We start from the raw sequence: 12731 nt of genomic DNA, 5'->3' as shown, positions 1-12731 counted from the left end.
GACATGCGGGTCATCTGTTCAAACTTCCAGTCCGTTACAGGAATTTCCTCCATATTCTAACCTGTCCCTCCTTCTAGTTAAGGGGCATTCACATCCTCAAATTCCTCCTCTGTTTATGGAATTTATTTTTAAATTTTAATATTTAGACTAGCTTTAAAAGCTTAGTTTTCTTCCTTGTATTTTCCAGCCATTTGTCCTCCATAGTCATGGCTCCCTCTTCCCTTGACTGAAACGATGCCTCAGAGTCCCAGGAGATCATCCAGCACAATTTGGACCAGCTAATATATATAATGAATAAATATAGGCTTCTGGGAAATGATTGTAAAGCAAATGTGCTAAGAAAAGAGAATTTGGAACCAAGAAATACCACAGATGTAGATAAGTTGGCTGTGGTAGGTACCATGGTTGGTATATAAGGTGGGATTCCCCACAGTCCGGAAAATGATTCTGAGAGTTTCAGGTTCTGAAAGTGCATGCTTTCAGCTTTCACAGAGATATATGGGCTCTGGAAAATGAATCACAAGACCTAAATCCAAGAGACACTAATTGATAAATCAGAATTTCCATTTAATAACTCACAGTAAAAAATAAAACTGCCTTTCACATAGTAGGTATTCAATAAACATTTGTTGAATGAGTAAACAAGTGTTAAATGGACTAGACCACTCCAACGAACTGCTTAGGGATGTTTCTTCCCAACAGTGAAGTTTACCCGGAAAACCACATGAGTGTCAGGAGATTTCCTGTAAACTTATTATTCGAAGGAGATAAGCAGTTGATCACAAGTTATCAGAACTTGACAGTCAACCCCGAATCAACAGGATATTTGCCAACAGGCCTTAAAATCTTACATTTAGTGGTCAGAAAACCTTTCCTGGGCATATACAAGCAATCTACACTAATAGTAGGCCCTGGTTTGAGACTTCCTTATGAACTTATATCTCTTTTATCCTAGTCAAGTGCTCTCAATTAAACCACTTTTACAAATAGTTTTTTTTTAACTATAGACCAAAAGAAGAATTCTTTTTGTTCAAATGCAACCATCTGTTCATATTGAATTCCTCCAACCTATACTTTGTCACTCATTTTGCCTTACCAACCTATATTTTGTCACTCACTTTAAGATATCATATTTCCAGAAAAGCTTCCTCATTCCAGCAGTGTGGCCCCAAGAATCCCCCTGGCCACTTTGATTAGACTTAATTATTTCTCAAATTTCCATCAGTGTCACAGTTATAAATCAATTTTTAGGACATGATTTCTTCTGGTTCAGTTTCTACAAATTCTTATTTCAATGGTTGAAGGAGTCACCTTTCAGATCATACCACCCAATTTCTGAAGGCCCTTGTCAACATGACCCGCTAAATGCTAAGAATTATTCAAGTCTATTCATCTTTGGGACTTTTGTACCTTCCTTTTGATGCCTTCTTCTTCCAACCAGCATCCAGTAACCTGATGCTAACCCCTTGATCAACCAGAGACCCACCATGGCACATCGTGATCCTAAATTATCTTCTCCTCCTCCTTCTTCTTGCATTGCCCTGATCCTATCAGGCCACCCTATCCATCTCAACCCAGGCTTATGTGGGATGTAATTGCACAGGCACTCATGTGCAGCACCAGCTTTCTGTGGTGCAATACTGGTACAGAAGGAGGTTATCACGTATACCTTTATCACAGCTGGTAGTGGAAAGGGTTATATGGTGCGCTCGGAAAAGCAAATCAAAATGTAAAAGACCCATCTCCCAGTAAGCAAGATGCCTTCAGTTGACCATCACCGGGGGCCAAAAATTCCGAGTCAAATCAGCTCCCATCCTTCTAGGCCAAATGCCAGCAGTGACAGTGGTGGGCTCTTCTGAAAAGCACCAAAAGAACATCAAGCATCGAAGAACACCATGAAGAGAATTTACCAACCATAATTACTACAATTTTTGCTTGCCCTAAATAGCCACCAATCTCCCTCTCTTTACTTTTAATGAAGCAAAGGAACACAAAAGTGTTTCTAATTTGGAGGAGCCAAGGGAGTCTGCATGGGCCATTAGCAGCAGAGAGCTTCATTACTACGGGAAGAAGTCTCTCCCTGAACTTCTCATGGCTTTATGTGCAAGAAATCAGGAGGCAACCGGTCCATTTTAAATGTTAACCCTTACCTCGGCGTCAGCAACAGCTCGTATACACAATCAAAAAGACAACAGGACTACGAGCCTTCCCTGTCCTGTGCAGTGTCTTAATTTTTGTTCTTTTTTTTTGTTTAATAACCAAGGCTGTTTTTAATTGAGACATGTTCCTCTAGAAATATAGCACTATCTCTCCATAAAACTTCCCAGCTTAAGTACCAATTTACAATCCTAGTTGCGTAAACAGTTACGTCATTTAGTGCCCCTGCACTGTGCAGAACTGTTGAATGTATACTGCTTAGAAAGGATTTGTTAGGCAATCAGCAATACCAGTGAGAATAAGTATTAACTCCCATTTTTGTGTTTACCGTTAGCTTACTCTTCCTCAGAGTCCATATCTCTGTGTATTAAGACAAACACTGTCTTGAGCTCTAAATGCTCTAAATTCAGAACAATTGTGAAATAAACCCTTTATAATGACACACTTCCTAAGCCAGACACATCACAATAACCAGCCCCAAAAGGTGCTGCTAGCATCTATTGAAGGTTAGTGCTTGCTGTTGTCACTCTCATCTTTCACTGCACAAAGAGGACAAAGTCAAAATTTTGAGCACAACCAACAAATTTTTGCAACACAGCTTGCTTGGGCATCTTTTTAAAATACACTAGGCTCACAGAGAGAAAGGGCCATTATCCTACCTGTTGACCTGTCGTCATCTAGTGCTATTTTACGTGTAGCAGTAATGGTTGTTTGACATATGCCCTTATTAATTGAGAAGCACTTAAATATTTCTCCTTCTGAGTAAGAGGAAAGAAATCACAACACTCAGCCTTCCCCCTCAACTTTTAACAATCCTTAAATTCACATACGAAATACAGCTGGTAGGGAGAGAGGCAAGCCAGATGATTAAATAATCCTCGTGTGTCTGGCAGGAGCACCCAACACCACTCCTCCATGACTTTGCCAGTGTATATTTCTGTTTATCCTTTTTCATAGTTGGCTAAAGCAGTAATAACTTATTGTAGAGAAGCCCCAGAATCAACCTAGCATCTCCTCAAAAGTAGTGTCTATGGTTTTTGTAACACACTTGGGACAATGCTTCTTGCTTATTCTATCTTAATCCATGAAGAGAAGCAAGAGATTCTATCATCCTGCTTAGATGGTCCTTCATACACTATTGCATCTCTTCTCTTGATCTGTTGACTCCAGCTGGAATGGCTGCCTCAGCACATGAGAATACCACCACCAGAGCTTACAACCCCAAGGTAGACAACTACCTGTCAGGAATATCAGAAAATGATTTTATGTATCAGGTAGGGAGTTAGACTAAGAAGTGTATCTTCCCTTTTATATATATATACACACACCTGGTGCTGTGGTGGAGCCGACTGACACCTGCTCATGAGCTAATTGTCAGCCCCTCTTCCCAACGCCATGATGGTAGCCTACATAGGTCATGTAAGAGTATTTTCACCACGGAATTAGGCAAATACCACAAGTTAGGGCTTTTTATTCTAGAGAGCTAGTTGCTAAACATTTACCAGCACATTACTGGACCCCTTTATGATTCATAAAATTTCATAACCATGTAGTACTGATGCTTTCCTCAGTTTGGGGTTCACTAAGACTTTTAGATCTTTTTTCTATTTGCTTTTGTAACCTCTGCTGCCAAGAAAGGATAACACTTCTTGGAATTTTCCTGTCTCACATGGGTTTTTTTCTTGAGGACTGAAAAGATACTATTAGTGATGCTGTGCCTCTTTATCCCTAGGAAGGAGAGTTAGGCGATTATTAAAGGGAAAGCTAGGCCAAAATTTCCATTTGAACTCTTCTTTACTTTTGCATTCACAGAGGCAGGGGGTGCCTCATACTTTGAACACTGACACATTAAGAGCAGTTGCATAGGTGAAAACTGAACGCTAGCACTACAGGAGAGGATATTAAGCACGATCTAAGACTCAAGGTGATCAACAAGAACATTAACCTTGTCTTTTCCAGGAGAAGCAGGAAGGAAGAAACAGAAGGTATGGGGGCACAATGAACCAAAGACTGTCCTGAACGACTCCAGAGTCTATGACTCCCTGGGAGATTTTGCTGGATCGGGACAACTTCATGTGACTATTGGAAAGTATTCCCTATTTTTCAAGAATAGGATTGAGTTACATTTAAGCAAACTTAATTCCCTTGCCAGGCATTTGTTTCTCAGAAACATAATAATCTATAGTATTTTATTAAATTAGCAGGATGTTTATATGTTGTTTTGTACATCACAAACGTAGAGACTTCTTAAAGACAACATTTATTGGGCACTTACTACATACCAGGCAATGATCCTGTGAGATAAATACCGTTATGCCTGTTTTACTGATGTGAGAACTGAAGCAGAAAGAGGGGAAGTAACTTGCCCAAAGGAGTACACCTAGGAAGTGGGGGTGGGGGGGCTCTGACTTGTACCCACAAATGAGTCTCAATCACTTCTCTATTCTTCAGTGTTTGAAAAATAACTTTAAATATATATATATGTCCTGACTTTATTTTATATACATCCTGTAAAAAGTTAGAAGGACTGGTTTGTCAACCAACAACATCTCACAAACTCTTTTCATTCCCCCACACTCAATCCAGTCAATAATTGGAAGACAGATCAAGGTTTGATTTTTAATCTGAATAAGTCTATGACCACTGAAGGTTATAGAGCGCTCTAGACCAAAAAGAATAATAACAATTCCCAGGCGGTAATTGTGAGCACTGAGTGCTCATTCTCCTCATCACAGTTCTATGCAGCTACACCACCAAGGCAAGAAGACAATTGCAAATGTAGGTGAACTGCTGACTCAGTAGGGGTGGGGTAGGGGTATAGCAGAGAAGGAGAAAGGATCAGCTGTTAAAATAAATCATCTGGTCAACGGGGAGCCCCAGGAAAGCAAAGCCTAGAAGACATTATGAAAGGACATTCTTAAGTATTAGACATTCCCAGGAATTTTAGAAATAAAGACTGAGAATAGCATTTTAATTTTGGGTCTTCTGAAGAAAGATTGAGTGCCATGGACTCTTTATAAGTATGTCCTAAGAGAAATGGACAATAAGGATGCTAGAGGAAGATTCTGGGGTGCCCATAATTTTTTTATTTATATTCATTTATTCAATACTAATTTTATTAAGTTACTATGTGTTCAAGGTGGTATTGTACACTAAAATACAAACACACACACACAAGAACACTATCTTGTCCTATTTACCATGCATGAGAAGAGAGGGACAAATTATAGAGCTATGCAGGAGCTATGAGTGTTGGTTAGAGCAGGTATAGAGAGCCAGCACACAGCAGGGAGACCAAAACCTGTGCAGGAAGCTCAGGGAAGCTTACCAGAGAAAATGACCTTCGTGCTGAGTTCATGAAAGCTGAACCTTATGAATTGAAAGACCCAAAGAAGTGTGGCTGAGGCATAAAATGCTGGGAAGGGAGGGCAGGGTGCTGAGAGATGATGCTGAACTAGAAACAAGGAGCAGGTCATGAAGGGCCCATGAGACATTAAGGAAGGTTGACTTTCTTCAGGAGGCAATAGGAAGCCATTAAAAAGTTTCAAGCAAGAGAAGGAATGAATGGCAAGACCAGATCTGCATTTATCAAGTTTAAGGATAGGAGCACAGCAAGGCAGCAAGCTAAGAAGCTGCCGTGATTATGCAGGTGAGAGGTGATAATGGCCTGGACTAGAGAGGGCAAGCTGGGAAGGAGAGAAGTAGGAAGACTCAAGAGGGATTTTTTAAGGAGGTTAAATGGACTGGACTTAGTAGGTGACTTATGGAGAAATGAGGTAAGAAGATGAGTCAAGGGTGACTCCATGTTTCTGGTTTAGATAATTGAAGCATTTGCCTCAACACCTAGGGATTCTGAACACCCAGGGAGGAACGGATTTATGGACAAAGACCATAAGTTCAATTTTGACAAGTGGAGTTTGAGATGGCTGTTAAACACTCTAGAGGAAATACTGAAAGCATTGCTCTTCAATAGAAACACAATGCAAGCCATAAATGCAAGCCACAAACACAATCTTAAATTTTACAGAGGCCACATTTAAAAAGTGAAAAGAAACGGGTGAAATTAATTTTAATAATATATTGAACCCAATATACCCAAAATATTATCATTTCAACGTAATCAATATAAAGAAACTATTGAGATATTTTACATTCTTTTTTTCCTACAAAGTCTTAGAAATATGGTGTATAATTTACACTTACAGCACATCTCAATTTGGATGAGCCACGTTTCAAGTGTTCATTAGCCACATGTGGCTAGTGGCCACAATACTGGACAGTGCAGATCCTAAGGTGAGTTGGATAAATGGGTCTGGAGTTCAGTAGAGCAGTGTAAACTGGAGGGAAAAAGTCTGGAATGATCAGTGAATGTGAACTGAGGCTGTGAAATAATCCAGATCACTTGGGAAGAGTATGACTTGAGATGAAAGGAAAGCTCCTCACAGAACCCTAAGGAACACTAGCATTTAAGGGACAGGGAGAAGAGCTGACAAAGGAGACCTAGAATCAACAAGCAAAGACCTATGGGTAATATTATCTGTGTTCCATGTAATTATCACTATACAGAAGAAAACAGAAGAAATTTGGGGATCAATAAATCCAAGAACTGTGTGAGGTACGTCATCATTATGAGACCTCCAGAGAAAATGGTCACTGATATTTTTCTGAAATGAGATTCTGACTTACATTGGTAGGGCTACCGCCACCCATGTCTTATCAGGAAGGATGGGGTTGGTAGAATGAGACTAGTAGAAACAGAAGCTAGGAAAGGAAACTATCCAGAACACCTGTGGCTCCTAAAGAGAGCACGTTCTTAGAACTGGTGATTGAGAGAGAGAACAATATAAAGCAGCACTCATGCTGATCAAGCATGTTGTCACTTTAACAAAACACAAATTAGATTCTGCCTTGTAGAGGGTGGGAATTTTTTCTTCACCTCACTGTTAAACATTATCACCAACTTCAAATATTTATATACCTCTGTCAACCCACCTGGCAGGGTTGAGTCAAAGGGCGCTATAAAATAGGAAGTGCCACCAATAAGGGCACCCATCAGACTTAAATAAGGTAGTAAGGCACAGGGACAGAAGGTCACCAATGCCAAACAAAGAACTCACAGTGAAAATGGACCAGAGAGATGGCCTTCCAAGGAAGAAATCACACTCCAACCACTTGGCTGTTAGCCAGCGGGCAATGGGGTGCCTTGTTTACGCAGCTATGTAAGGCCTCACACCCTGCCCTCTGGAGACTTTGTGCTGAGGGAGGAGGATGAGTGAGGACTGCAGGGTGCTTGTGCCATATCACATCTCCATCAACATGCAACCCCAAAAGATCATGACTGTGAGAGCTTTGTAAATCAACTCTTAGGGTGCTTGCTCCAGGGCAAACAGCACAACAAATTAATCCTTTCTCCATGAAATGCAGCAAAGTTTGTATCTATGCTGAATTCAAATTGCTCATTAGTTCTGACATGCTCCTAATGAGGTTATAATGCTCTGGGACAAAGATCAAGTCACTGAGCACAAATAGCTAAGGATAGAATCGTAGAAAGAGAAAGTTAGAAGGACCTCAGAGCAGTGCTTCTAAAACTACCCTAAATCACCTGGGGATTCTGATTCAGGATGTCTAGGGTGGAGCCTGAGAGTCCCCGGGCCAAACAAGCTCCCAGGTGATGTTGATGCACTTTGACAAGCAAGGTCTTAGAGACCATCTCGTCCAATCCTCTTCTCCTGGGGTGAGGACACTGGGGCCAAGAGATATATTTGGGAGCAAGCTGAGACTTCCCTGAGGCTAATTTGGGGTAGTTGGGCATTTGTCCATAGACCTGGGAGTCAACCCCAAAATTTTTAAATAGAAGCCTAGGAAGGAAGGTGACTAACCATCCTGGCTTTCTCAAAACTGGAGGGCTTTCTGGGCCATGAGATTTTCTATTTTAAAACCAGGAAATTTCCAGACAAACCAAGACACATTTTCCACCCTAATAGGAGCCTTTGAATCTGAGAAGATCATATCAGGATTATTGTCTTTTTGACCTCGTCAGTCCCTGAGTGCTGGATCATGACCTGCTGCCAAGGTAAGCAGCTAAGTATCCTGTCTCAAAGATCTCCAAGAACAGACACTCAGACGGTTCAGCTACAGAGCCTTCTCACACCACATTGCTACATGCCTCTCTAACAGACGGTCTCCCAGTAGGTCTCAAAGTAAGGTATAAAAAAGGAGTACCAAAACCACAGAGAAATAAATATCACACAAGCACCTACTGTTCTTTGTAACTACATGAATCTGTTTCAATTTTCCTCATTTGAAAAAATGCATATAAGAAATAAATCACTAACTTTTACAAATCTCAAAATATCCATTAAAACTTCTTTGGTAAAAATCACTAAAATAACAATAAAAATCAGGATGCATCCCTGAGAATGAAAAAAATAAGTCATGCTCTGCACACTCCCAATGGTTAGAAATGAGAATATATGCCTCCACATTGCTATGTTGCTCACTGGAATTGAACCTGTTAACATTAGACAGAATAATAAACAGTCTTGGAAAGCCAAAGGGGGAAATTTTCAGACTATTCAATGCTAGCAGTGTATTAGTAAGGCTTCTAAAACAGAATGTCAAGATACTGATTCCATATGCATTCAAAATGCAGAGTGAGTGCAATCCTGACCACATTGACTCACTCTCTGGAGTTTACCTGTTGAAATAAGATGCTCACATGGTCTGGCTGAATCATTTGACTTAATATTCATGCACTTAAAACAAAGAAAGGACAGAAATGTGACTAAATATATACAATGCATTTGAAATAGGTAAAAGAACCCTAGACACTCAGCAATCATTACCTGGAAATTAAAGAGGGCAGAAGCAAGCCTGTTATGCATTATAAACAGCCCAGCTGCTCACTTAATGGCAGTTTGAGTAGCATAACCAAGGAGTCCTTGGTCCAATATTAATAGGAAATGTTTTGTACGAATCCAATAGTTCATGAAATTAACAACGAAAATGAACTGGAGGGAAGCAACTTTGCAAGTAATAGGAAGGCATCAGCAATTGCTTCCCTGGAGCGTCTTGAACACTTAAAAAGAGCTTAAGGAGAGTATGTGTATATAAATGAGAATGGACATTATTGGAATTTTTTAATAATACTTTTATTTTAAATAAATTTAAAATTATCTGTTGGTTGTAAGTCTTTTCAATAGGAAGCTATTAGCTCAAAATGTCAATGAGAGGTCAAGGGCTATGAGATCTGATCTAGTGATATTGAGAGTTAGCTGCCATTTGGAGCAGCCTAAAACTACCATAAACTTGTGATTTGACAGCTGTCAGAATCATTCCCACACCACTTTTGTAGAACTTAATTAGAATCTAAAAAACAACATCCCTTCTACAAACATCAATGGTCTGAACGATATATGCATGCGCATTGGCAAGCTAAAATGTACCGTTAATTCAACTTACAAGCCAATAGACATACGATGAAAAAGAACATCCTCTCCACAGACGCTGCCAGAGACAACCTGACTGAAGCTGGTATTCACCCAACAAGAAGCTGAAAGTGTTTCCATAGAAGCAAGAATGTGACTTCTATTTTTGCCAGACAGAGACCCATCCAGGTCTTCCAAAATTGCTGCATGAGCAAACGGAAATGCAACTAAGTTTGGAGAGTTTGTAAACTTCAACTGGTTGGTCTTCACAGTAAATCCACCTACAAGTCAAAAGATGGAAAGACAGTTACACAATAGTACAAAAGACTATCGTAACAAATGGCAGCTGAATTCACGGGATATTTTCAGTACTTTAAATTGCATATTTATACACTTTTACAATTCACTCATTCATTCAAGAAAAAACATATTATGAGTGGTTACTGTATGCCAGGCTCTGTGGTATGTGCTGGAGATGCAGAGGGAAACAAGAGCAGTACCAGCTCCGCCTTTGTGCACACTGTATTCTAGCACAGTGATTCTCAACCAGTGGTGGTCTTGTCCCCTGGGGAACACTGGCACCATTTGGAATCATTTTTGGCTGTCACAACTGGGTGGATGGCAGTGCTATTGGCATGTGAGTAGAGGCAGAGATGCTGCTAACCATTCTACCATGCACAGGGCAATCCCCACAACAAAAAATTATCCAGCCCCAAATGCCAACAGTGCCAAGGGTGAGAAACCGTTGTCTAGTGGGAAATAGAGGCATAGAACACCAATTTACTTATCCCTAAATACTAAAGTGCTACGGGTTAGTCTTTCAACCTTTCTGCTCCAGCTCTTCTATGTGAGTCCAACCCCACCTCTTACATGATTTATAATCTAAACATTTACACTCAAAAGCAATATTCAATCAATCATGTGGGCAAATAGCAAGAGTAACACACTTTTAAGTACAACTCTAGGGCAGCACTCCTTAGCAGTCTTTCCCTCACACCAGCTCCATGTGATTCACTGGCAGTACTGTTAGTCCAGTTGCCCAGGTCTTCTAATACACACACCCTTGTCGTTAAAATTTAAAAGTTCAGTACACATCTCTCAGTACATATGCTACTGTATTGCTGTATCATGTACACTATAAAATACAGACAAAAAATAAAATTAAAAAATAAGATACAAATAAACAGAGGCCCTAATGTTTTCGTTTTGCATTCCAGTAGAGTCCATGCAGTGACTTAAGTCATGCATTTAAGACTCCGTGATCCCACCTCTTGTAACTTCTTCAGTTCATCTAATACGACAGTCACCTGCTGTCTACAATCCAGTCACGTTGGACTTCTTTGCAATCCCCCAACCACAACTTGCTCTTTGGAACTTCTATTGTCTGCATATGCTGCTCCTAATATCTAGAAACTTTTCCCTGCCTATTCCTCCTTGCGAACTTCCACTCGCCTTTCAAAACCCTGCTCGAGAGCGCAACCTGACGTGACCCCTTCCTTTCTCCCCTATCTCACCTTGTTCAGTCCTCTAGGACTGTACTCATCGCACTCTAGTACAATGGCTTAGAAATCTATTTTTGTGTCTAGATTGAGAGCTTCTGGAAGACAAGAACCATGTGTCATTTCTTTGTACCCTACCCCTAGTTCCTTAAACAGAACCTAGAATAGTCAATTTTTAAACAAATGAAAGAGATGGCTTAGCCAACATCATCCGGTGAGAAGAGATTAGAGCCCATAAGGAGTAGTGTGTTTTTTTTTGGTGTCTTATGAATGATATGAAACAGTGAAGCTATGAAAGAACTGAGGAATTGTGATCTGAAGTGATTGCCATAAGGCAGTTTTTATTCCTACTATTATTTCTACAATCTTAAATTCAGATGCCACCCAAATAAAAATAATCTTTGGCTCTGCCTATACAGGAAAAGGAAAAAAAAAAGTAAAGTGGAGACTTGCTGATTATTCATTTAATTAAAAAAACAAACAATTATCTAAATTGGTGATTCAAACCACAAGAGCATATTTACTTGAATTACTTGGTTTGTCTGTTTACAGTGATCAAATCAACTAGATTGCTCTCTACTTCTTTTCACCTTGGCCCATGAGTCTGCCAAGGTATTTCTCACCACCTCTGAGATGTGGTTAACAAGTGAACAAGAATTCCTAGGGTTCTCTTTGTGTACACAACAAGTCTTGGGATGCTAAAAACTTCAAATACCTGAACTCTGGCTTTTTCAGGAAAGATTGCATGTGTGTTAATTTATATCTATAATTTGGTCCATCCAACTCCATTCATTAATGTAATGCATGAATCTACTGGGCACCAGGCTCCTAGGTACTAATGATAAATCTCTGATCAGGAGAGACATAATCCCTCCTTTATGAAGCTCAGAGGCCAGCAGAGACACAGCACCATATGGGAGTGTGGGAAAGTGTGGGAGAGTTCCCAACATAGGAACCGAGAGCTGCAGGAGCCCCATTGGGATCCCTGGCATCCTCTAGGATTTCTTTTAGGAGATTTGAGCCGCAATTTCTACTGATGCAATCTTATAAGTAAAAGAAATAATGGAATCACAATGGCTTTGCCACTATTTATCACATTTACTTGAGTATTAGCCTTATTTACCATCCGTCTTATCTATTCAAACAACTTACCCTGTCCTCGGGAACAGCCCGAACAGGTCCTGATGGCCACACACTCAGTGAGATCAAAGTTAACAAAGGTTGTGTTAGATACTACCAGTTCCTGCCTTTTGGGAGTTTTGATCCCAGCTGACATACACAGGCTTCCCTGTGATTAAGAAGAGAATAAAAAAGGATAGAAAAATAAGAGGACTGGCCACATGAAATGCAACTTACACTATATGAATGAAAGCAAGAGAATGAAAAGACAAGCTAGGGGCAGGCCCGGTGGGGTAGTGGTTAAGTTTGCCTACTCCGCTTTGCCAGCCCAGGGTTCATGGCTTCAGACCACAGTTGCAGACCCAGCACCACTTGTTAAGCTGTGCTGTGGAGGTGTCCCACATACAAAATAGAGGAAGACTGGCACAGATGTTAGCTCAGGGACAATCTTCCTTGAGCAAAAAGAGGAAGATTGGCAACAGATGTTTGCTCAGAGCCAACCTTCCTCACCAAAAAACAAAAGACAATC

General features: G+C 40.3%; 1 protein-coding gene across 14 annotated transcripts in view; it reads right to left on the bottom strand.

Moving 5' to 3' along the window:
- PKHD1 (PKHD1 ciliary IPT domain containing fibrocystin/polyductin) overlaps window positions 1–12731 on the bottom strand; it is a 412643-nt gene that overhangs the window by 203210 nt on the left and 196702 nt on the right. For all 14 annotated transcript variants that reach the window (XR_006885298.1, XR_006885299.1, XR_006885297.1 and 11 more), the window contains 2 exons: window positions 12236–12371; window positions 9619–9865 (listed from right to left, as the gene is read on the bottom strand). Coding sequence is in view for 11 of the 14 variants with exons in the window: in XM_046639693.1 (XP_046495649.1) it covers window positions 9619–9865; window positions 12236–12371 (383 nt within the window). In the remaining 3 variants the exon portion in view is untranslated. The remainder of the gene's footprint in view (window positions 1–9618; window positions 9866–12235; window positions 12372–12731) is intronic.

Source organism: Equus quagga, chromosome 15, assembly GCF_021613505.1.
Source record: "Equus quagga isolate Etosha38 chromosome 15, UCLA_HA_Equagga_1.0, whole genome shotgun sequence".
Classification (NCBI taxonomy): domain Eukaryota; kingdom Metazoa; phylum Chordata; class Mammalia; order Perissodactyla; family Equidae; genus Equus; species Equus quagga.
Note: the sequence above shows the minus strand (reverse complement) of the source record. Positions and strands in the feature narration are given on the sequence as shown.